Source organism: Homalodisca vitripennis, chromosome 7 (genome assembly GCF_021130785.1).
Source record: "Homalodisca vitripennis isolate AUS2020 chromosome 7, UT_GWSS_2.1, whole genome shotgun sequence".
NCBI lineage: Eukaryota > Metazoa > Arthropoda > Insecta > Hemiptera > Cicadellidae > Homalodisca > Homalodisca vitripennis.
Window position 1 is genome coordinate 98,000,971 of NC_060213.1, and position 27,921 is coordinate 98,028,891.

General features: G+C 31.4%; 1 protein-coding gene across 9 annotated transcripts in view; it reads right to left on the reverse strand.

The window, feature by feature from the left end:
• Positions 1-27,921, reverse strand: part of LOC124366088 (histone deacetylase 4) — a 230,572-nt gene that overhangs the window by 199,421 nt on the left and 3,230 nt on the right. For all 9 annotated transcript variants that reach the window (XM_046822323.1, XM_046822328.1, XM_046822327.1 and 6 more), the window contains exon 2: positions 12,086-12,162. In XM_046822323.1, coding sequence (XP_046678279.1) covers positions 12,086-12,122 — 37 coding nt within the window. In that variant the 5' untranslated portion in view covers positions 12,123-12,162. The remainder of the gene's footprint in view (positions 1-12,085; positions 12,163-27,921) is intronic.

Here is a 27,921-nt window from a genome sequence, read left to right on the forward strand (position 1 = left end):
TTTTAAATGATTTAAATAACTTATCTCTAATAGCAAAAGCCTTAGATAATCCAACACTCATCCATGGTTTTAACATTTTAAATTTAACTTAGTTTTTTCTGCGGTATTAGTATATTTATTGTTATCGATCAAAGTAGACAATTTATCATAAAACAAATTAAATGCCAAATTAACATCAGTGGTCTCCAAAATATCCGACCAATCACTCTCCAAAATATCAATGCCAAGAACTTTATAATCAATGAAACATCCATAATGAACTCTTCTTTCTGCAATTCCAAAGTGAGTGAAATCCACTATGCACGCCACTGATCTGTGGTCAGTTACATTTGTTTCAATCACCGATACTTTGTGAGCTTCATAAACCTTGGAACTAAACCATATGTGATCTATACATGAGGAGGAAATACCCTGCACTCTCCTATCTAAGTCAACAAGTTGTTGAAACCCAAGACTAGCCATTGAATCCAAAAATTCATCACTAAGGCTATTTTCCGACTTAATGTTAATATTAAAGTCACCCAAACATATAATATTATCACAATTAATTTTTGATAACGAGCACGTCAAATCATGAATGACATCCCTTGCCAATGATATATGCCAACGATATAAACCAAGAACATAAAAAGAAATATTATTTAAACGACATGAGACCAAAACCACATCACAACCAGGTATATCACATTCACGCAGAACTGATGTTATAGACTGATGTATATAGACAATGACACCACTACTTCTCACAGCAGAGTTGCAAGATGCAAATATTTGATAACTATTAATATTATATAAAACAGCTTCTTTCTCACTTACCAACCAAGCCTCAGACAATACAATTACTTGAGGCTTTACCTGCAAGCAATTTAAATAAGCAATAAATGAATCAACACTCCAAACAAATCAACTTTTTGTTTACACTCCTAATATTTGTGTGCCACAATAATAAACACCTTTTCTCACTATAAAATTGATTTATATCATTAATGCTCTCTAAAAGTGTTGAACTAGACATTATTTATAATTTACATTTTTTACATTAAAAACAAGAACATAATCAGTTATACAACAGTAGACATAAAACACTAGTAACTTAACCACAATGATTTCATACACACATACAAATAAATATACAGAAAAAATTACTTACTTGCAATTGTATATGTGCATATAGTAACAGCTAGATTTACATTTAAGAAACATTGTCTGACACAATACAAATCAAGAATACAAACAAATTTTTCTAATTAAATTATTATTCTGTTACACCAAAATAAACATCAAGTTTTTCTTCTAAGCTTAAAACGGAAATGAATTATTTGAATCAGAAAGACAATGCATAAAATTAAAATAAAATGATACTTCTCAAAGCAAGAAATATTTAAATATAAAAATTAAACAACAATCTGAATCCTTATCAAAGGAGACAAAACAATATGTGAGAAAAGAATATTGATTTTCTACAACATGGCAATAAGAGAATTTTGCTTGAGGTGATGAAATGGCTTGCTGAAGGACCTTGGTAGTTGGTGAAGATAAGAGTAAAAATATAATAGTGATGGCACAGATTACAGTGACTGAAGTTATCATTAACCAACACAAGAACATGTTGTTTGAATCTGTCCTTTGGTCAATCCACAGCACCAAACACAAGAATCCAGTTTCCAGAAATGCTCTGTCCAAACTTGATTGTCTGGCCATCTGTTGACAATTTACTCAATTACCGTTTCTCAATTTTTCCAAATCCTGTATGCTGGCTATTTTTACTGCATTCGAGTCTCTGTCCTTTCTCATGAATATTTTTGAGTTTGATATCCATAGGTACTGATCGTTTTTTTCAGCTTTTACCAATCTTGATTCATAGAATAGTTTTTTTGAACTGTAGTTGTATTTAATTTTTCATACTGGCTGAAATATACCCAAATGTTTGTATTTGCATATTTACACCATATGGCATTTTTAATATTAATTGCAATAAATAATAATAATATTTATCATAAATAACAATAATGTAAATATTTATTTCTTGGGTCACCTGATAATGAAACGTTTGGTTTCGAAAGGCGTCGTCCAAAAATAAACAAAATTAGAAAATGATTCATGATATAAAAGTCCCATTTATTAAATTTTATTTTGACAATTTAATTAAAAATTCAACGATACCAAGTTTTTTGATAACAAGTTTAAGAAAATCGGTCGATAACAACTAAGGGGGATAATGCCCTTTTAAATAACCGAGTACTAAACATTATCCACTGTCATTATATGACAACACTGTTTTTGAGCCACAACAATCAACTTTTTTAATTTTAGCTGTTTTAATCAGCTGATTATAACATTACATTATTGAATTTTGGTCATAATATCCTTACATATTGCAGCATTTAGGTTTATTTTGATGAAAACATAAGAAATTTTCTTCTGTAGTTAAGCCTTTAGATTGAGATATATATATACTAAATTTCAACTTATTACAACAAAGTGATCTCAAATTGAAAATTGTTAAGTAAAAGACAAAATGGCTGCTATTCGGGTAATTATTGATTTTTTGAAAGTTTAAATAAGACATTTTAGTTTGTCTTTGGTATAGGAATTATACCTGAAAATATTGATAGAGTTCTGGGAAAACCTCTATGTTTCCTAGCTTGTATATTTAAAACTAACCATCAGATACATAAATAATTGTTATATCACCATCAGGCAACTAAATACAGACTGAAAGTCACCACTTCAAGGATCTGTTACTAAATAGACTTCAACTCTATGACTGCAAGTTTGAACTTACCACATGAATAACAACTCTGAGCGAGCAAGAGTGATATTATTTTATAGATATCAACTCTGTGCAAGCATGTCTGATGTTATTTCATTGAGGTCAACTCCGTACAAGCAAGAGTGGTGTTACCGCATAGATCTTAACTCTGAGTGACAAATGTGATATTACCACATAGACATCAATTCTGAGTAAGCAATTGTGATGTTATCATATAGTGACCAAATCTGTGCAAACAAATGTGAAGTTACCACATATAATTCAATTCTGAACAACAAGAGTGAGGTTGCCATAGTGATATCACCTCCGTGCAACCATGTGTAGAGTATCCATGGACATCGTGTGAAGTATCCACATGGACATTGTTGTGGCCAACCTGGACGTGAGAAGCAGTAACGAGTGATCATTTCCAACCTGAAATTCTATTAGTTATTGCTGAAGACGACAGTGAAACATTAAGCAAGTATGAGGTTACCATATAGACATCAACTCGTGCGACCATGTGTGAAGTATCCACATGGACATTGTTGTGGCCAACCTGGACGTGAGACGCAGTAACGAGTGATCATTGCCAACCTGAACTTCTATTAGTTATTGCTGAAGACGACAGTGAAACACTAAGCAAGTATGAGGTTACCATATAGACATCAACTCGTGCGACCATGTGTGAAGTATCCACATGGACATTGTTGTGGCCAACCTGGACGTGAGACGCAGTAACGAGTGATCATTGCCAACCTGAACTTCTATTAGTTATTGCTGAAGACGACAGTGAAACACTAAGCAAGTATGAGGTTACCATATAGACATCAACTCGTGCGACCATGTGTGAAGTATCCACATGGACATTGTTGTGGCCAACCTGGACGTGAGACGCAGTAACGAGTGATCATTGCCAACCTGAACTTCTATTAGTTATTGCTGAAGACGACAGTGAAACACTAAGCAAGTATGAGGTTACCATATAGACATCAACTCGTGCGACCATGTGTGAAGTATCCACATGGACATTGTTGTGGCCAACCTGGACGTGAGACGCAGTAACGAGTGATCATTGCCAACCTGAACTTCTATTAGTTATTGCTGAAGATGACAGTGAAACACTAAGCAAGTATGAGGTTACCATATAGACATCAACTCGTGCGACCATGTGTGAAGTATCCACATGGACATTGTTGTGGCCAACCTGGACGTGAGACGCAGTAACGAGTGATCATTGCCAACCTGAACTTCTATTAGATATTGCTGAAGACGACAGTGGAACACTAAGCAAGTATGAGGTTACCATATAGACATCAACTCCGTGTGACCATGTGTGAAAATATCCACATGGATATCGTTGTGGCCAACCTGGACGTGAGACGCAGTAACGAGTGATCATTGCCAACCTGAACTTCTATTAGTTATTGCTGAAGACGACAGTGAAACACTAAGCAAGTATGAGGTTACCATATAGACATCAACTCGTGCGACCATGTGTGAAGTATCCACATGGACATCGTTGTGGCCAACCTGGACGTGAGACGCAGTAACGAGTGCTCATTGCCAACACGTCTTTTCTTAGCTACAGTTGAAGATGACAGTGAAACACTGAGCAGCTAAGTATAGGCCAGTGATTGACAATTGCTATTCTGATTCCTGTACGTAGGCGTGTGTCAGTTCCATTCATCTAATCCATTTCGCTACTGAATCTGACATCCTCTCTTGACCTTAGCTAGGACAACCTAACAGTTACATCTTCAATTGTTCTCGTACAGAGTATATAATGTTTGTTTACATAATATTTCTGTTGATAATTACACAAATTTAGGAGAAATTAATTTTTTGGGAACTATTTGAAAACTGATTGTATGTCCAAAGCTTCTTAAAATACAGATAAACTTTGAAATACTTTTTCGAAATTTGGTTAAAATAAAATCAGTGCGGGAATTCATCTATTAATATTATAAATATTAGAGTTTATATACCAAAGAAAAATAAGCAACTTATAGAGACTAACAATAAACTTGTATAGTATTAAGATAGCAACTTTAGTTACCACAGTTTTTTTTTTCAAAAATATTTTTTATAATTATTATGGATGAAAATGGGTGCTGAAATTTGCATAGCCCAACATTACTATCACATTAAAAGCTACTAGGTTAAGCAATTTTAATATACAGGATGTCTTAAAAAGAATGCACTTATTACAAAGTATTATTTTTACTAAACTATCAATTGTGCCTCAACTCAGCTATTGGAGGAACAAATAAAAAGTCTAGTTTATATTAATAGCCGCTAGAAGTCACTTGTCTTCTGTTTTGCTTGTTAACTGTCATATGTTTAAAATGGCTACTCCGAAGCAGAAATGATTTGGTGTTCTTGAGTTTCCGAAGTGCAATTCTGTGATTACAGTGCACAGACGTTTCAGTTTGAGGTACTAAATTTATCCTTCAGATGAGTGGAACATTTGCAGATGGTATCAACAGTTTGTAGATATAGGATGTGTATGTAAAGTAAAGAGCCCCGGCCACCCTCGTGTTCCTGAAGAAAATGTTGCATGAATTCAAACTGCTTTCTAACGTAGTCCTTCAAAATAAATTTGCGTTGTCAGTCAGGAGTTAAAACTGCCTACAACAATTTAGCGTGTTTTGAGACGTAGGTTGGTTATGAAGCCGTACAAGTTACAGTTATTACAAGTTCTACGTCCTGATGACAAACAAAATCCTGTGGCATTTGACACCTTGTGACATCTTCCTGTGGTATTGTGTTAAAGTCAACATGTTTATGTACCACCACTTCACAGAACCTGGAAGAGTTGAAGAACTGGATCCGTACTGCCATAACATCAGTGACGAAAGGACATGCTTGCCCGAGTACGGGAGGAATTTTAGTATGGGTGTGATATTGCTTGTGTCGCTAATGGAGGATGTACTGAACATATGTCATCTGAACTTGAGAGGTTCATAAATATGTGTGTAAAGTTTCATACTCGTATGTCTTAAGCTTAATGAATACAGGTATATGCGTTCAAAATACGTATATTCCTTTTGAAACCCCTAGTATTTTACAATATTCTAATAAAGTAGGATCCCAAAACTTTTTCTTTTTGACTGGTTTAAAAAATATATAACATCATTTTTAGAAGTTAAATGATCCCAAACTTAAAATAAAACAACTTCTTTTTATTTCTTCACTACCAGTAATACCAAAATTAGTTATAATGAGAAAGGAACAAATGTAGTAGAAATTATAATTAGAAAATAATAATAAAAATCCATCTAAATAAACAGATGGAACGCCTGGTAAACCATTGAATAAAACTAGTAGCTATTAAAACAACACTTTTCCAGAACTGTTAATTTTGGACGAGGCCTTTTGAAACCAAAGGTTCTATCTTCAGACGACTCCACAAAAAACTCTTGGACCTTTGACGTTCAACCTGTACACTTCTGATTTCCCCAGTTGTGTGCAAAGTTGCACAGCTCATTTATACGCTGATGACTGTCAGTTGCACTTGTCTTGTAATCCTAGCTCGGCTGAAACCATTGCCAAGATTAACTCTGACCTTACCAGCATTTGTACATTGTCAAACAACAATGGTCTCCGGTTCAAAACAGGCAAGTCCCCTGTCATTCATCTAGCTTCACACAATGTGGTACAGGCCCTCAGTGTGGATGAGATGGTCAGAATCGATGGTAAGGGCTTGATTGTGTGTGACACGGTGGAGACCCTCGGCGTCATGCTTGATAGCGATCTTACATTCTTTGATCACTTTGCTGATGCTACCCAACATTCATTAGGCAGGTTGAGGGGCCTGTATAGATTTTAGAAAGTTACTGCCAGAATCCGCAAAGTTACAGGTTATGCAGTCTTTAGTTTTCTCTGTGTTCTACTATTGCTATCATGGTCGTGGAAACAGTGTCATGAGGGAGGACATTGGAAGGAATCAAAGAATACGAAACTCAGTCATCCATTTTGTATTCTGTCTGTAACAGTTTGTCCATGTATCCTCTCATCGAGATGCGGCAAATGTTTTGTGTATAGAGTAGGTATACGGAGTGATTACAGTTTGCATAATCCATAAGGCTGTAACATTCAGAGAATCTCTTTATATTTGTGAGAAGTTTATGCAAAGAAAGGATGTCTCACAACTAGCAGCCACCTTCACTTCCCCAGAGTGAGGCTGGAAGTTGAAGCTTTTCCTACTTTGGCCCCAAAATGTACAATAACCTACCTGGTGGCTTAAGGAGCACAAAATCGTCTAGTTTTAGATTTAAAGCTATAGATTTTTTACTGTTTTCTTTTTTAATTTGTACCAATTAGATTTAGATTATTTAAAGATTGAATAGAATAAGTCAACCATTGAATAAGTTCATAGAATTAAGACTGACATGAGTTGCTCTGAAAAGCAATGTACTCTATACAGAGTAACGCTCTAAATAAAAATGACAATTGTATTTTTTTATTTTAAAGTTTTACATACCAAGTCACCAAAATATCATGCATATATACACATGTTGAGGTACTTAAGCTACATTTGTTAATATGTCACGTGTAATCTCATATAATTGTACTCAGTTTGATTAAAAATTATTTACTCTACTATTTTCTCGTTTCCATCATGGTTAGCTATATGACCAATGTAGAAATATTCACTAACCCAAATCCCATGAAGTGACATGCACCATCATTGAAATCAGTGTTCCTCGAATAGAAATGAAGTTTCATGCACAATTTCGAGTCTATAGGTTGAACGCTTTCATATCGTGTGGACAGACAAACAGAAAGAAATTACATTTTTTCTCGCTCCTCGAGTGTTAGGCTTCGCTATAACTCAGCCAATTAAAATTTGTAAAATATTGAGATGAGAGTATAATTATTATCATTTGCTACCCTTTAACTAACTTCTAAGTAATAAAGTATTCCTAACATGATTAATCTACTTTACAACGTGCACACATCTGGCTGTTAGAGCGAAAAACTCTCATGTTGAACAAAGGCATTACACATTAATCACTGCTTATTGTTATTTGTTAAATGACCAAAATTAATGTTGGGGTTTTCACTAAATACTTAAAAAAATGTTTTCAGGATACAAATTTGTTGATTTTTGAAATTATGAGCACTCAGACACTCAATATAATTGAGAGTAACATGTAAGGCTATAACGATTTCTCATATTTCAAATCATAAAAGTCCATTTGCCATCGTTCAGTGCACAATAAAATCAGTAACACTACATTTCGAGATCTGTAATCTGATCTCTTCTTCAGGAAGAGAAATCCGAAAAAAATCTTGTTTCCTTCATAATCCTCCCATCGTCAAAACATACTTCAAACAAAGAATAAAAGTCCAGTTACAAAGTACTGTTAGTTGTATTTTAGAAATACCTTGATAAGTCTTTAAGTATTCTTATAATGCAATCTAAATTTCTTTTGCCATTAAATTCCCTAAAATAAAAATGTATATACTAATAGAAGATAAACTTTCAGTGCAACATTAAACGTTTTTGTATAAACTAAAACACTGGACTTTTAATATTACGATTCCGAAAAGTTATAATTTAGTTGCGCTGTCAGAAAACTATAAGTGGTGATTATAATTAGCCCACATGATAATATTTTTAGTATTCTCACATGTTTGGCCACACATGTACACCGTTCTACTTCCGTTAAAATAGCCTTTGTTTTATAACACAGTTTACTGTTACAGTCGGGGGTCGCCAGGTTGTTATTGATTTGCTATTTCTGTCCTCACACATGTAAATACATGGTAGCGCTCTCTCTCCCTCACTGTTCAGTTCACTGCTTTCTTTCATCACTCTATTATAAATAGTCCCTCGCTATTAATTGACTGATATTTCCAGAAAACCTGTCCCACAAGGATGTGTAATACATCAACAAGCCAATGTCCTGGAATAACACACTGAGTTTATATTTATGAAAAATCACAGTTGGACCTGGTGGCATTGTTCTGTAATCAAAATTTAAAAATAGTTTGAAGTTAGACATAATGGAATTGAACTCTGAGTCGTGTAATGTCCACATTAGAGCCTTATAATGGTGTCCAAGTAAGAAAATAGTGTACATAACCAATTCACCAATGTAACTGTTCAAAAACCCTGTAAAATTTCTTGGTTACATTACATAACAAACTAACCAGAACTGAGCAAATGAATAGTTTGTTACTAACAAAGAATAAATTGAAAGAATAAGAGGATTTCAGACATTTGCCATTGTTGTATGTTGAAAAAAAAAACACTACATTCAAAAATTGGGAGCTATCCTTTCAAATGAATTGAAGTCATAAGCAAGCACACAAAAAAAGCAAAATACAAATCAACATATAGCGATGGACTCGTAAAAGTCAGACTTGACAACAGAACTAGCCATTTCTTTCATTTCAGATCAAGAACAAAATAATTAAACTGAATGTATGTGCCTTTCTCCCATCCCTTCAATTGTCATTCAGTTTTTTTTTTTTTGTGTGGCATGCCGCCATGCCAAGGAATGCAGATATTGAGTTTTCCTGTGTCTCACCTTCTCTAGTGTGTGTAGCACGTGTTGTGCAGTGATGTTGTATATGCTTCGTCTGACCACTCTGAACTTTCAGGTACATGTATGACATACAGTCTGTAATCAAGTTTGACTTTGGCTTGTTCATTGCTATATACTGATTTGGGCTTCACTTTTCTTGTCTTAAGTTTTTTTGCACTAGAAGTAGAGGACATTTCAGTCCTTGAAATCAGGATAATGTTCTATTTTTGAAACATATCAAGATGGGAAATTTCCAAAATCCTTTTATCCTTTCAAGTGATAGTGTAGAGTTTGAATACAACTAGCATCTGGCATATACATAGTTTGATACATACAATGGATCACCAGCTGTGAAACTGCTAAAATAGTATACTACTAATTATTGGAAACTCATAAAGGTAATTCAACTGGAAACATTAACCCTTCAACACAAAAGTTTTATTAGAAGGATTTTCATGGTTTCAATAGTTTCTTGACCCTTAAATACTCTCATTATGGTCATGATTTGACAATAAATGCTGAAACAGAACATAACACAAATCGGTTTTTTTTGTTAGTAAAGAAACAAAATGCAAAATGAGTCTAGTACAGTTATACAAGAATACATTGATCAAGTCAATTACCTTTCAAGCCAACCACCGTTAATTAAAGTTGGGTCCTCCTGCCTCCTTTGCCAGAGACTAGAGACTCATGTACACCAGACTGCAAAAGTTCCTAACGTAAGAAGCAGGAAACGTCGCCTGCGTCCAAGAGTAGCGTGTTAGGCCAAGCAGCCAACCTGACGATATTTTGGATGTACAGAGAGCTCACTTACGATTTTGCTACTATACCCTGACTCTCATTAAGTTATCAACAAACAGCCACTGTTAATATCTATAGATGACGTATAGCATCTGTCAAAAAATCTTGAAGGGTTAACAGGATTCTTATCCTACTGAAAGTGTTGCCAGTTCTGGCTGAGCTGCTGACACAGACACGCCTTCCAAATATTTCATATAATAATTCATTGTCACTGACAGCTCTTTACATCGAAGAAGTTGGAGATTCCTGTATACCGACGAGAAGAATGTCCAAACTGGAGAGGGTCTACCAATACAATAGAAGACTTATTTTACCCATGTATATCGCTCAACACTCTGAAGAAAAACTATCCTATATCAAGTGAATACTATAAAAACACAAACAACCATTAAAAAGTTTCAGGGGAATGCTTTTAAGATTGAATTTTGTGACTTCCTTGTTAAATGCCTAATGTCTACACCATTGATGAATTCCTGAACCATTCTGAACCTCAAGAACTCAATAATATCATCTGCCTTTTTTTATATTTAAATAATGTTATACACGTTGATGTATAAATCCAAGTTTATGTATTTCTTGAATTTTGTTGCTCTTAAGGAATACATTAATAAAAATATATATTAATGAAATTTGAAATTGAGAGTGGATTTACTACACTATAACAACCATAACTGTAATCTCTCCTGTTGGAGATCCATAATGTCGTTTTCTTGGTTGCTACTGGCCTTTGGGCTATTTAAAACTTGTTGTTTATGGAAAGTTAACTGAATTTTGTACATAGCCTATTTGAAAATTGAAGAAACGTCTAAGACTGTTGTGGCCTGGTCAAAATTAAATAGGGTTAAACTAGTACCATTCTTAGAGACTTGATTGATAACGTCTTTATGATGGACCATTCTAGTAGGCACGAAGAGCACCTAATTGAGAAAAGTAAGTAATGGTTTTATCTGCACCAAAGAACAAAATTAATACTTCCTACAGAACACTCTTTTAGTTTCGGGTTTTTTGAGGTTCAGGAACAGTTTATAATAAAATAACGCATTTGTTTAGTGTCTATTTCAAACAATTTGAAATTGGAATACATTATCCAATTGAGATGTCTTATTAATTCGTACTCAGAATCATTGTCTTTTGTTTAGTTATATTATTTTACTGGGTTTCGCACAATTTATGATGTGCAGTAATAATATTTCAAAACACGTTGTCTCCGCCAACAGCGTGTGTGCAAGCAGGAAATAACAAGACTGTAAATAAACACCTGGACGGACTCGTGCGAAGCTGTCAGTTTTACGGCGCTGGGAATACCGCCTGAGATGAAGGCTACGGTTAATGGAGTGAATCAGGCTTGCTCGATTTAGCCCCACGGTCGACACTTCCAGCACTGAACCTCGGCTTAGCTCACTCTCGCGTCTCGCACCACTCCACAATCCGGACCGTGGGGTAGGCTGACTCACCTGTCATCGACCACAATCATTCGAGCACTTGCTCTCTTCGTACTATAACATTTCCATCCATCTACATCATTCACAACAATTCAAGTTTCAGATGGATTTTGTCACAGAATATGCTCTAAAGGGCGGCAGTAGTGAAATAATCCGAGTTTTATGCTAATAGAACAATGTTAAACTTCCAACGCTTTTAACGGTCTAACTTAAGGCTTTAGTACCCGTCTTACAATTATGGAATACGTCTAATTTTAAACATGTGATAAACACACAGCGAAACACAATTTGAATTTTTCTGGTAAAGTGTATATGTTTTTCATACTCTAACAACCAATAACATTATTTTTTTTAATGGAAATAAATTAGATTAATATTAATTTCATCTTTGAAATAAGGCATCTCCCATAACTCTATAACTATAAAAATAAGAGCATAAAAGTATTTGAACTTTATCACTGCTCTTATGAGACTTAAATCAAGATGGCTGCCACTAACAAATCAAAGTAACAAAGAAGTGTTTAAGAATCTTGTCTGACAACGGCACTGACCTGACGGTGGAGGGTCCAAGTTGTTGTGGGCCGACATGGCAGTTTTGTTCACTGGGGTTCACATTCCAATGTCAAACCTGTAATAACAAAAACTAATTAATGCGGATATTTAATTTGAGCAGGTTAAGTGCTAAATTAAATGAGTTTAATCAATAACTATTTTCATTGCTAATTCACTGACAACTTATAACCAATAAATTAATGTAGTGTTTTGCAATGCTAATGCAACAAGTTTCTAATCACCAATTTCATTCCTATACATTATATATATATATATATATATATATATATATATATATATATATATATATATATACATTACATACATATCATTTTTGTTGTTGAAATTTTAATAATTAATTACAATTTAAATCCATTTCCAAACTATAAAACATAGATAATAAATAACATTTAAATGGTTCCTATTTTTAGAAAATCTATAACATAAATAAAAATACTTATTGAATGTATGTCATTTGTATTAAATATGAATTTCATACACTGATAAGATTATATAAAATGATGAAATAAATGTGATAAAAAGAGGGATACATTTAGTGAAATGCCTGTATCAAATGGATATGGGTAACTGTACTAGTGATTTGCATTTTATCAAATCGGTATTGTGTGAATATTAGAATAAAAGCACAAAAATTAAATCAGAACAACAACAGGGAGATAGTAGTAAAATTTATTTAAACACATCGCCATACTTGGTAGACTATGATAACAGAGCTCAAAGGTTAAAATTATATCAGCATTTGTCTCAGCAGATGAACATCTAAAAATGTAAACTGATAGAGACATATCTGCATAGTTATTTAATTTTTATGAACTTGGTCTATAATGTTATCACCTACAAATAAATTAGTGCTGATTTACTACTTAAAAATGTATCATGAATAAAAAATAAAATTGATTTTGTTAAATCTAAGACAAGATTGTATTTTAAAATGCTTTAGTTCTTAAATAAACACTAACTGCTGAATATATTTCTACATTTTTTTAATTTTTATCAGACGTGTAAAGAAAAGATGTTTTCTTCCCACACAATTTCATGTACACATTTTATGTAACAGAGAAAAAACAGGAGAGCTAAAATGGACCATGAAGGAATTCCATAATATACTTTTTCAATTCTTAACAAGCCTTGTTATTTTTTTTATCCAAAACAATAACTATCAATTCTTTATTTCAACATGTTGCTTTCCATTATCTAAAGACAAAGTAAACCAACTAGGTTCCTTTCCTTTAACTCCAAAACTACAGAGTTATACAAAATAAATTGTGTGGGAATGAGCATAAAATACATGCAACAGATCCAGGAAATAGTAATTACCTATTCTCCTTTAAATCTTACAGATTGAATAAATAAAGTTCACTGTGTAAGACCTTCCAGGTCTTGCTGTTCATTTAAAAAGTTTATTATCTTTTAAGTATTTAAAAGAAGAATATACACAACAAGTGAAAGTTGATTTTGGCTCCATTTCATCTTTCTCTATTGCAGAGTCTGGAATTTGACACTGTCTCAGACTTGACTCCTGGAATCTGGAGACATGTTCATCTGAAGAGATCCAAAAAAAGGTCAGCATATGCTCAAAACAAACTCTTTACATCAGAGACACCTAGACTACAAAATATAAAAATATAGTGTAATGTAGGTGAAGAGGCATTATCATACTCTTATGTTTCTGATACGATCTCTAAGTTCGGCGGAGCACCGAGTTTTCTACATATAACGTAGGGGTTGATTCAATGTGAATGTTGATTTTAGCTCCAGTTTACCTAAGAGGAAAGTGTGTGGAGATTTTTTTTAGTACTCCTACAATTTAACACTTCTTGCTAACAGTTCTGCCTTTACATCTTAGAATTATTTTCACATATCACTGTTACTTATTTCCTTGTCCACCATTTTCACAAATGTTAATCAAACAGATACGGTATATAAATATTAAATTAAGATTGAACACTGCAATGCTCTATACTTTTCCTCCACATTACATTGATAAAGTACCGTAATAAAATTATAGTTTCACAAAATCGGAGTTATTGTTTGTGGCAAAATAAACCGAAACATTCATATCAAATGCCTCGTTATTAAAAAAATGCAGGTTAAGAAGTAAAACTCACAAAAATCTTTGGAATAATATCTACTTTATACATGCCTATTCGCATTTTTAAATCATCATAGAAGTCCATGATATTACATTTTTAATGCTTCTACTAAAAAGACAATAAGATTTAACTTTTACTATTTCTCTACACAGAGTTTTAAATATCTCAAGTTACTAAAATCATTCATTGGAACTGTACTACCAAACGTTGCAGATAAATTTAATTACAACTTACAAATTGAGAGCCTTAAATACAGCTCTTCGAACTTCAAGTCTAGTTATTCGACAACGGATCAGAATATTGCAATATCTACTAATGACCATCACTTATTACAAGAGTGTTTGGTATATATATTTAAAAAATTATATGCTTATGATGTTCCAGTTTTATCATCAGGAAATTGCGTGTGAAGCCGTGAGTAACAGCTAGCATACTATAATATAACACATGAAAACCACAATAAACAGGATTAGTGACTATCTAATTATCAGTGATAAATTTTACAGGATTATACAAAAATAAACAATTTAATTAATAAAATAAAGTAAACTTAATTTCACCAAATACCACAAATTCGTACATATGCCCCTCCTAAGCATAAATTAAATTTTTAATCTCACTGCTATAAACTAGAAGATAATAGTTTTCATTATGTAAAATTTATTTTAGATTTCGAAAGTACAACTTTGTTAAATGTATTTAAAGTTACATAATAAGTCATTTAAAATTTCTTAAATCAAAGAAATTTTCAGAGAATTGTGCTCTGTTAAATTATTTAGTAGTACATTCTAATATATAACGCCTTTGTTAAAACAACACAAACATATCTGGCAACATGACGAATTATTGACAACTGACAGCTAATCTTAACAGTCCGACAAGACTATTTTCCTTGTCAGAAATCAACTATGCAAACTGTCTAATTTTAAAGTTGTGATTCACACACACTTAACATTGTTATAGTTTTCCCTGTATTACGTCTTGCTAATAGTTGTTGGAGTCAACCATCGGCAATAGTTTGTCTGCTTGATTGGAATAATGTTAATAAGGTTCTACACATTGTTTTACAAACTAGTTTTCATACTTATACACCATACAAAAAAGTAATATTAAAACATAAATTTTTACAATAAATTAAATAATGCTCCAGGAGGAAATAGTATTGCTTGATTAAAGAATGTGAAGTAATGTTTTTCACTTATTCAAATGACTAACTAGATGTGCATTCCATTTAATTTTTAATCCATAGATATTTTGTGTTCTTTTACTTGCTTAGGGGAAAATATACATATCAATTTAATAAAGAATTGTCTTCAAAGATAAATTTTTACATGCAATATATGATTAAAACTGAGTGAAATTAATTTCATTATTTATTCATACTTCATTTTTTATACTGAAGTAAAACATTTTTCTAAATTTAGTATGGGAAAAACTGTGAAATTGTTGCAATCAACATCGCTATGAATTCTGGAAACTTGTTGATAATTGGTAACTACAGATTAACCTCTGGACCACAATCTCTAAAATTAAGAGGGCACAGTACCCCTCTACTATTGTGAGTTTATTCCCATATATCCACTGTTAATTTCAAACGGTCGTCCTGACCTTCTTTTTAATCGAATCTTTACGATTTTTACATTATTTTACTTGTTAAGGCAGTCTTGTGAATGCAGTGATTAATTACCCCCATACAAGAAAAACACTGAAAATTTATTAAATGCAATTTTGTGATTTCTTTAGTTAATTTTAATAAAAATTACGTAATTTTAATTTTAACAACATTTTGATCTCTGGATTTCTTTTATTCGTAAATAAACCTCAAAATAATTCTTGTTTCGTCAAATTATCTGCTTAGGTACATCAGGAGGACTGTTTGGAATTAGCATTGGTTATATGGGACTAAACTCACTACTGTCGAGGGATACTGCACTCTCTTAAAAACTAGTTTTAATACTATTTAAAAGATTATACCAACACGATATTTTAACATAGACTGGTCTAAAACCGTGAAAGTTACAAATATAATATTGAATATATTAAAAACATTTGATATAAGGTAAACAATATTTTCTTTAACAAGACAAGCCAGGCAATCTAATCAAATATTGATAACACATTTACTAAAATAGGAGGAAAAAGTTGACAGTTTTGTACTTGTTGCATCACTTTTATCTCCATGCATAAGTAGTGTACAGGATTATAAACCCAAAATGGAACAAAGAAATTTTACGTAATACGAGTTCATACTCAAGTTCTCAAATTGAAAATAAAAAATTACCAATTAATTTATAACAAATACACAGTTTATATATTTACAAAAGTGAACAAAACTACTGCAAGAATCAGTATATATCAAAATTAAGATGTCTCTGCAATCAGATGATTGGCTGGTCATAGTCTTTAACGCTCCTGGACTGAAGTCGAAAACAAACACTCCATCCATATAAGGTTGTACGTGGTGAATTGTTAAACAGTTAATAATGTTGATGTATCATATGTCCCATTAAACATAAAGTATGTAAGATTTTGGTCTATTCTACACCAAAATTTTAATTATTCATTACTCGTTAAAAGTACTAGATTGTTACAAAATCATACCAACCATTGTTATCTTCATAGGCTCATTAATTAACAATTATATTGTACAACAAAACATGTCAATTCTTCACATTCAGGAAGAAAATTATACTAAATAACTAAAAAACGACTGTACAAAAACTTAAAATATATAAGAAATAAAATTGTAAAATCTTACAATTCAACAAAGATAATTTAGGTAGTAAGAAACATTATAAAATGAATATTGATCACTAAATATATAATGATATAACAATATATAAACTGGAAAATTTAATAGAACAAATTAAAACGATTTAGAGAACTGCAAATTTGATTAGTATGTTTTTAGAAGTTAGTATGTTTAGAAGGTTAGTATGTTTTATAAATGCATAAATTAAAACAAATGATTGTTATGTTAGAGTAGATAACACCCTCTACTACAACATAAAAAAAAACACCTTCTAACTATAGGAAAAACTACTAAATTAATTATTGGATCTCAACAATTAACTAATTCATGTTGTTTTAATTAGATAACACCAAAATTAATGAAATTGTGTTTTGATGAATTATTTGTCCACTAAAACATATGTTTAACAAATATTTAGAATTGAACGAAATTCTTGAATAATAATATAAAAAAAGTTTTGAAGAGGTTAATGATAAATATGACAGTGTATTAACTAAGACTAATATTATATATACCTTAAACCATCAAAATATTTGAAAAATCATGTTAGTTAACAATTGTTTTTTGTAATATATAACAACATATATATATATATATATATATATATATATATATATATATATATATATATATATAATACAATGGAAAGAAGAAGAATACAGTGGATGGGGCATGTGAAGAGGATGGGAGATAATAGAATGCCTAGAATAGCACTGGAGAAGGAGGAAAGAGGAAGAAGACCAAGAGGAAGACCGAGAGGAAGATGGGAGGACCAAGTGTGGAAAGACATAGAGAGAAGGGGACTACAGAAAATGCAGGTGGAGGAAGAGGAGACCTGGAATGACAGACAGACAAAAGTGGAGGAGGCTGTGTAGGACGACCCGTGATAACAGAAACGTCGGTTGATGATGATGATATAAAACAAATAACTAAATTTTATTTAGAAAAAAAAAAACTACTATTGATGCAATATTTAAATTAATTCCTCATGTAATATCTTTGTTGGTTAGGAAAGATTGCCACAGGACATTGACTGGATCTTGAAAATGCCTTTGATATGATGTTTCATCAGCACTTAGTATAAACATTTTGATATCAAGGGTATTGATTTAGTTAGCTAATAATTGGATTAACTCTGACATTACTAATAGAATACAAAATATCATTTTATTAATGAACATGAATCCTTTTAAAAAGTCAGTATAAGTTATTTTTGGTGTTCCCCAAATATTTCTATTACAACAAAACTGCAATTACTAGTCATTACTCTTTTTAAATAAAATAACAAACAGAATATTGACATTTCTATAAATCTACATAATGGAAGCCATAATTTGTGTAAAAAGAAATAATTTATTGAACAATTTTATTCATCATCAAAAAATATAATGTAAGCCTTCCCATACAAATATTAAAACCTTAGACTTACAACATATCTAAATGAATAATATTATTCTACAACATATTGTTTAGAGACAATAAAATATATTGCCACTCCTAATTCGCATTTGAAATCAATCAAAATTCAAATATGAAAAAAAATGTGAATGTTGAGTTTAGCTCCAGTTCACCTCCCTTTTAGTGTAGTGTCTGAAACCTGATGCTGTCATAGGCTTTGTAGATTAGATGTGTCTGATGTCAAAACAATGCAAAGAGTTCATTTTAAGTTTCTTTTTTTTAATCCCTTCAGATAAACATGACTCCAGATTCCAGAAGTAAGTATTTCTACAAAATCTTGAACAGAATTGATTTATAAATTACACAATTACTTAAAATTTCAAAACTTTTTTAAAAATCAAAAAGAAAATATTATAGACGTTCATACAGTATCGTCTATAAAAAGGTGTTTTAATGAATTTATTCAGATGAAACAATTATGAACATTCCTCCATATTTTAGACTCTAGAGATGAAATTTAAAATCATTGAAAACACGTTTGTGGATAATAGAAATATTAAAGGTAAAATATGTTTAGAATGATACTATGAATGACAATCAGTAAATAATGAACTTCAAACTGGAAAAAGGTATTTTTAGATATTAAAATCCAAAGATATTTTTAAAGTTCATGATTTTATTTTGAGCCAGTTAAAAATTTGATTATTCACCAACAAAATAACCCACCAAATGCAGGATTGGGATGGACTTTAAAAGATGTGTTAAAACTACTTTAAGATTATACAAACATAATTCTTTACATGCTGGTTAATATGCTACAACTACATCAAAATATGCAGGATAACAAAGTTTGTTTGTTTTAGTTTTCAAAATAAAGATGATTACGGTTTTATTTATGAAATTCGATGTGGTGTAGATAAACTAAAAGTTCATCCAGAAAAGTTAAACAGCACCAAATGTATTTAAGAGATGAGACTTTTAGAGATTTTGATTATCTTTTTTCACTAAAAGATGTAAATGCATTTGAAAAAAGAATTTTCATTCTAAATATAGATATCCGAAAATGTCTATAAATATTTATAATTCTGATAAATCTTTGAATATTGTTCGAAAGCAAATATCAGACATTTGTGTCTCTGACTTAAAGATTGATTTGTTATATACAAAACAAGAAGATAAATCTCATTATGTTTCCATAACATGCTTAAATGAATAATAAATTTACATTTATCAAAATATCATCACAAGAAATTCATATGTAAAAGATGTTTAAGTAATTTTTATCAGATCATTTAAAAATTTTGTAAACCAATTATTTCTAGATCAAGCGGCAAAGATCTTAACTAGTTTTTTAACTACTGTAGGAAACTTTCTCATCCTTATGTAATTTATATGGATTTTTAGAAAATTTTAGAGAAAATTCTAACTTGTAAAATTACTCCTAAAAAAATCAACCACTGAAATTCAGAAGCAATAATTTAAATCTTTAACTTTATCAAAATATTCTTGTGTTTTGTTATAATATGTCAAACTCATTTGCAAATAAAAGAATTAGCAAAACAATATAGAAATATTTATCTAAAATTGATAAGAATTATATAAATTATTCTGTAAATTCTGGTAATGAATATGAGTTCAAAGTTGATAAACTGAGAAATAAATGTAGTTTTTATTCATATTGATGGCTTCATTTATAAAAAAGTTTGCAACAAATTAAAAACACAGTGATTTTAAACAAACTAATAATTTTATTAAAGAATTGTGAAATTTTTAATTAAATAATAGAAAGGCAACCAAATGATGAAAAAGAAATCTTTAAAATTCTTTCAGATAAAGAAATATTTCCTTAAGAATTTATCAATAATATTGAAATATTTTATCATACAGAATAACTCAAAATTCAAGATTTCGATTCAATTTTAACAGATAAGATCATTTCCGATAAAAAATTAGCATCATTATTTGAGTGTAGGGAACAAATTAAAAGTTGAAATATAGGAAACTAATATGTGTTATAGAATATTCAGGATGTTCTATTAATTGCAGATGTTTTTGAAAGTTTTAGATCAATTAGCTTAAGTTTTTATAAATTAGATTCAGCTCATTATCTAACTGTTTCAAGCCCATTTTGGGGTGCAATGTTAAAATTAACCAAAATAGAATTACAATGCATTGATTCTACTACTTAAAGATTGAAACAGAGATTAGAAGTGGATTTTATCAATGCAATAAAAGATAAGTTAAAGCACATAATAAATATTTACAAAATGTTGATGAAAGATTCAGAGAATTTCTTATTGTATGTTGATGCAAATAATCTTGATGATTGGGCATTATCACCATTTATAATATATCATTACAGCTATAGCAGGAAATTCTTGCACTAAAAATACAAAGTTTATTGATAGCTTTACATTAATCAATATAGAATAATTTCTTGCATACAATAAATTGTTGAAATTGTTAACTACATGGCAGTGAATATCTTTCAGCACTTACTTATAAAACCATACTGATTACTATTATTAATTTCTCCATGGACAGATATTAAACAAAAAAAATAAAAAATTGTTTAATACAAATTCTTTCTCTCACTTTTTACAGGTGTTATTGCTATTGTCTCTAATTAGTTAGTGACTTATGTCCTGTTTTATAAAAGCTACATGTAGATGTGATTGCGATTGGGTAGATGGAAGCTAAACCTGTGTATTAGTGATTCCCAGGTTTGATAATTAACTTGTCATGTTGTCACTGCGGCAGGTAACACAGTATGATGAACCACCAAACAGAGATATTGTCACTTCACAATCTCAAATGTACATATTTCCAGTTTGTCAAAAACAAAATTAATAACAAGGGGATACCATTATTCTTGTTGTTCTGAATACAAATTTTTAACAATAAATGTACAAACAATACTGAATCATTCAATTCAAATTTATAATTTGTACCGATAGCAAATCGATGAACTGATACTTCAAGTCCAAAATATGAAGCTATTCCTTCTCTCCAAGTTGCGTCATATCAATTTGAGCATGACATACTGTCAAGTAAATACACTTCCCGGAATAGTTAAAACTTGTCTCTAGAATAGTCAGATGTATCTATTTATAGTTTTTCCTCTATTCAGCCATTTTCAATGAAACAATGAACATCTAATGAGTAAATATTAGCTTCCTAAAATATTTTCCGACGTGATTTAATATTTCAATATATTGGTAATACAAATCTAACATAGTAAAATCAATTTTGGATTTAAAAAATATTTTTTTATGTTTTATCTCATAACTACATGTTAAACAGATAAAAATGTTCAGTATGTACATGGATTACAAGGAGTCACATGTGTTTATTCATTCATTCATTCATGTCTAAAGAAAATTGTATTTATTTATTAAATCTTTATATATATATTTCTTGTGTTCATGTGTATGTGACTGAATTGTGACTGAATTCCTCCTAAACGACTGGACCGATTTTGATGAAATTGTGTGTGTTTTCAATGGAATTCGAGAATGGTTTACACAATTCACAATTTGGTTCACTGGAAAATGTTTTAGTAATTAATTTTTAATTTCTAAGTAGTTGTTGATCATAGAATGTTTTACCTTTGATTCGGCAGACTGCACTGTGACACGTAATACAAAATGAACTGATACTTAACAGCTGTTAATACTTTCAGTTCATCAAAGAGGCAGAAACATTTGTTTACATTAAAAATTTAGAAAAAGTGCTTGATTAGTAGTGTAATGCAGATTGCATGGACGAAGTTATTACCTAATTTTAAATTTAGATTGCGCCAATGATCAATAAACTATCTAATGCAATGAAAAAACTATTAAACGCTGTTATAAAAGCCACCTCATTGTACAAAGCCGTGAATGTTTACACATAAGGTAATTGAATTTGGTTAGATCGAAGGTAAATGAAAAGAGCCGAAAGAAGACGCTTTATGATCGAAATTGGTTTTCGTTGATACATTTTCTTGACCGGACCATAAAGCAAACTCCACAATAATACTGGAAATATCTTAGACAGAAAATTAATTTCAACAGACCGAATTTGATTTTTTGTAACCTAATTAGTTTATAGAGATTCATCCATATATCCAGCTATTAATTATCTCAGGAGTGTATTTAGAATGTGTTAGAAAAAAAATATGTGAATATAGTACTGTTTTTCAACAGGAAATTGCGTGCGACGCCGCAGGCAACTGCTAGTATTTAATTATAAAAATTACAGATACTTAATATTTATTTATTCACAACATTACATTATTTTATAAATAAAAAAACATGTCACTCCCAAAAGCTGTGTCATGTACAAACATACTTTACAATATTTTAATTTTTACCTTCATTTGTTTTTATTTGGACCTCACTATATAATGGCCTAAATTGCTTTATTTAAATGCTTATAATTTCATGTGAAACTAAATAAAAAAATGCCTTTATTAAAGAGACGAAGTTAGGTCTATAAAGCCCTCTCTGCCATTCAACCTCATATTGGATACAGTAAATTTACAATAGTTGATGCAATTGCAGTAAATTATGTATTAACTTATACTTTAAATAAAAAATAACAAAATTACTTAACCTATTAAAAATTAAATTAAATTAAAGTAAAAATCTATATATTGAAATGAATAAAAAAAAATAAATAAATAATAAAACTTTTCACTCAGATCCCCAGCTGCAAGCCCCTAACTTCCTAATGTGGAGTGGTAAAAACCTACTTTATCAGTATTCAGGAAATTTTCAAGGGTTATGTATTTAACATTAAAAAATATTTTTCAAACCTGAACAACACACATGCATCACTTTAAGGCATTTATGCATATTTTAGTACTACTGTACTTTAATGTATGGCAAGAACATACTTGTTTATCATCGGAAGTACCTCTGTTTCAATGTTTCTTTGAAAAGATAAAACATGTATATTTTGATCACTATATCTATCTGTGGAACAACAGTAGGCCTACTGGAGACAACATTGTTGATAAAAGCCCACTTAAAACCTCAACTAGTATACCAGAAACTCACTGTGATTAGGTTTGCTGTTTATGTTTCATAGAGGGTGTCCGGAAAACCTTGACTCCAAAATATTTTTGTTCGTACGCTGTTGAGAAATATACCACACACTCTAGTGCAAGGTGAAACTACAATGATAAATGGCTGTGTGGTACAGAAATACACTATTTGCCCAGCTGCACTATACTGAGTGATGCTCTTGGATGTTGCAACTGCAATTTATGATCTCTACTCGTGCAATTTATCTGCATGATTCAACCAGTGAGACTCTAATCTATGTCCTTGGATTTTTTTAGTTATCAATTTCAATAAGACATGAGTAGTTGATTGTGCTGATAGTTTAAGGGCATTCTATGGGAACAAGATGTTTATACATCGTTCATGTCCTTGGATTCTTTTAGTTGTCAGTTTGTATAAGACATGAGTGCTGATAGTTTTAGGGCATTCTATAGGAACAAGATGTTTATAGGTTGTTCATGTCCTCGGATTGTTTTAGTTGTCAGTTTGAATAAGACATGAGTGCTGATAGTGTAGGGCATTCTATAGGAACAAGATGTTTATAGGTTTGTCATGTCCATGGATTTTTTTAGTTGTCAGTTTGAATAAGACATGACATCTTCAATTTTAAACAAGATATAAAATTTCCAAAACTGGATTGAATTTTTACCACACCTAACGCAAGACATCAATATATAGTGTTATTGCCCTCTAATCAGGTTAACGCTGGTAGCAGCTGGATGGTTAGCGTTGTATCATCACCCCAGGAGCCCGGGTTTGAATTCCAATTTAGACATGACATTTCACACAATCACCTGTGCTTAACTTTAAAGTAATATGACAAACAGTTCTGGACTAAATGTTCACATATTCTCCAGGAAACTTGAAGCTCAATATTGACTAATCTATATCTGGTACCACGCATTGGAACTACCAAGGGTCATTCAATAACTAATGAGACAAACAGGTCTGGGGGAAAACCTGCTGGTAGGGTAATTTTGGTACTTTTATAGCTTTAAGTTGGTATCAGTAGGATAAGCCCTGATCAGCTGATTGATTAACACTGTTGTTTCTATAACCTCAAAAATACATTTAATAATGGCAAGTCCACTTGAAAATTCCACTTCAGTTGAACAACGTTCTGTGATTCATTTTTTACTTGCTGAAGGTCAAAAATCAGTGAATATATACTCTAGAATGACAAAGTGTTGATTGTTTGAATCATGCCAATTTTTACAAGTGGGTAGAACAGTTCAAGAATAGCAGAATGACTCAGTGACTGACGAACACCGTCCTGGCCGAACAGTTTAAGTTTCAACTCCCTCACTGGAAAATCGAATTGATGATGTAATACGTGCTGATTGCTGAGTAACTGTGGAAATGATGGTTGAAAAAGTTCATGTAAGTATGGGTACAGTTCATAACATTATTAAAAACAAGTTGAAGTACCGCAAAACATGTGCAAGATGGGTACCAAAGGAGTTGACACGGCTATACAAGGAAACAAGGTTGAGAGAGCAAGGAAACAAGGTTGAGAGAGCAACAGGAAAATTTTGAGCACTTCCTCAGCAAAATTTTAACATGTGATGAAACTTGGTTCACTGGTTCACTATTATGAGCCAGAATCAAAAACGCAAAGCACGGAGTGGAAGCACACCAGCTCACCTGTTAGAAAAAATTCAAAACCCAAGCAAGTAGGAAAATTCATGTTTACGATGTTATGAGATACTGAAGGTCCGGTTTTTTGTAATTATCTTGAAGAGCTGCGTACATTTAACAGCCAATACTACTCGGATAGGCTTTTGAACAAAGTGAAGACAGCCATGAGAGAGAAACGTCGTGGATAGAGGAGAGGTGTGATTCTCCAACAAGACAATGCATGTCCTCATACTGCTCAACTAACTTGAGAAGCTACTAACAAAATGAGCTGGGAAGTACTGCCTCAGTCCCGATTTAGCACCAAGTGATTTCCACTTGTTTGGTCCGCTGAAGGAGGCGTTGAAAGAGGCATTGCATGGAAAGAGGTTCCAGGATAATGAGGATGTCAAAAAGATTTTGGGAAATATGATAATGAGTTATTTGCAGCTGGTATAAAAAAGCTTGTGTTCATTAGAACAAGTGCATAAATGTTCAAGGAGATTATGTTGAAAGTTAATAAAAGTATTGTTTTGTAAAAATATATTGTTTCCTCTCTAGAGCTGATTGTCTCTTTAATTATTGAATGACCCACGTACCTACTGCACTCCTTCATAGTAGCAATTACTTTACAAGTGCTGTTTGAAAATGTCTATCTAGTTATTACTTGGAGAGTAGACTAAATACACAAATAAAAAAAAATATTCTGTTCACTCAATCTCACTGAGGAAATTCAGATCCTTGCCTTGAAACAAACTGATCTCCAAAATTTGGGTATAGCTGATTTACCCTGCAGAAAGTGTTAGTTCAGTTCCTTTATTCGTGTATTTGGAATTTGAATTGGAGGAGTGTAACTCAGAGGAGACAATTTACTTCATTTTTCAACAATTTGTGAATTTATTTTTCATAACATCAAAATAGGAATATAACATTGTCTTTGCTATTCTGTTAAAAGTGAGTTCTCTAAATTGAAATATTTTAAACCATTTTGAGAGAGTAATCTTATTCAAACAGATTGGAAACTACCAGATTACTGCTGATATGGAAAGTAAACAGAGAACATCAGAGGTATATTCTAGGAATCCCAAATAAGTGATTTAACACATTGACATCTGTAGAAGCACTACCGTGTTTGGCTTCCGCTACATCAGTCAAACTCACTCAGTATACAATCAATCAAATCATCTTCATTCAAAAATTCAAAATATACACAAAATGGCATCTAAATATAAATAAATAAATACACGTTAAAAACAATACATAACAAAAACAATTGTATTAAATACAACAGTACTGAAATGGTATGTTATTTAATAAAAATTCTCAAATAAACTTAATAATCTACGCTAGGTCAACTTACTTACTAATTAGTTATAGTTTCAAAAAACTTATTATTAATTTAAATTTTTCATAACATTCAACAATCGTTATTATTGTGGTAAATTGTTAAAAGAACTATACCAGCATAGATAAGTTTTTTGACGTGACAACGTCTTAAATTAGGTTGCGGCTCGGAGTCACTCATGAAAAAGTGTAATGCCCGGTAACGTTACGATGCCCGTCCAGTGGGTCCGCCGCACGGGATAAAGCAGATAACTGTGGGTCCGCCGCACGGGATAAAGCAGATAACTATGTTTATTCGTGAAAATGTGGAGTGCTTAGATTCGTCATTTACAACAACTACAACAATAAAGGTAAATAATTGTACACTGATATTTCATTATCGTAAACTATGATTGATTGATTAATTGTTAGATTGACACAAAAGTTGAGAAACTGAGTTTATAGGTTATGTCATACTATTGAAAAATGTTGATAGTGTTAAGTAAATTATTAGTTTAAATCACTCTGCAATCAATCGTAATTCAGTCGATTGAGAAGAAACAGCGCGTATTGCTAGTCAAACATTTAAAATAACAAATTATAACCTCTAACCTGTCATAACAGTGCGACCAAACAAACGAACTAAACCGACCAATCACCACGCGCGGAGTTAGAATTTAACTGTGTTTAGCAAGAATTTCAAATTCCAATTTTAGTAAATGTTTTATTCAACTTTACCATTTACAATAACAAATTTTAATTAATTTCAAATTATGTACAATGTTTTAGTAAACAAAATATATTTCTATAGTTAAAATTTGTGCAATTCTTATTTTTATTCAATTCCTTGTTCCTATTGTGCAATTTAATAATATTCATATCAATAAATATTCTACCGAGAAAAAGACGTTGTCACGTAAAATCTTCGCCCGTAAAACCGACTTTACAGGCAACCATAATGTTTTTTTTCCATAAAGTTTCAATTTATGTAAATAAAAGGAAACATCAGATTTGTTCCTAGTATATACCAATAGTGAAGATTTTATCTACACACAATATAGCTTGACAGTTACTGTATATAGTAGTTTAACATATTTAGTAGATGAGTACAAATGACTAGATGCATTACTTCATCCTTTGACAATATAATCAATCTGTCTCACTCAATATAACTTTTACATAAATATATATATATATATATATATATATATATATATATATATATATATATAAAGGACAAGATTTTACACCAAAACTCGTAAATGTTTTTATTTTCTTTCTAAATATGTATTAAAAAGAGGGGGTACAAAGTGAAATTTTTGAGATACGGGAATTCTCAAAACATCTCCAACTTTCATATTTGTATCAGTAACATTCAAAACGTATGAGGAATGTAAAACTTTACATCACTCTGTATATATATTTACCAGGCTAAAAACAACTGCTTTGTTCTTTATGATTTCATTATAAAACAAACTTTTAGACTAGTTACTGTTTACATACACATAATTTAAAATTATTACTATATTTAGTATAAACACAACAAAATGTCTTTGAACATTGTATAAATTCAAAGGCTGGAAAAT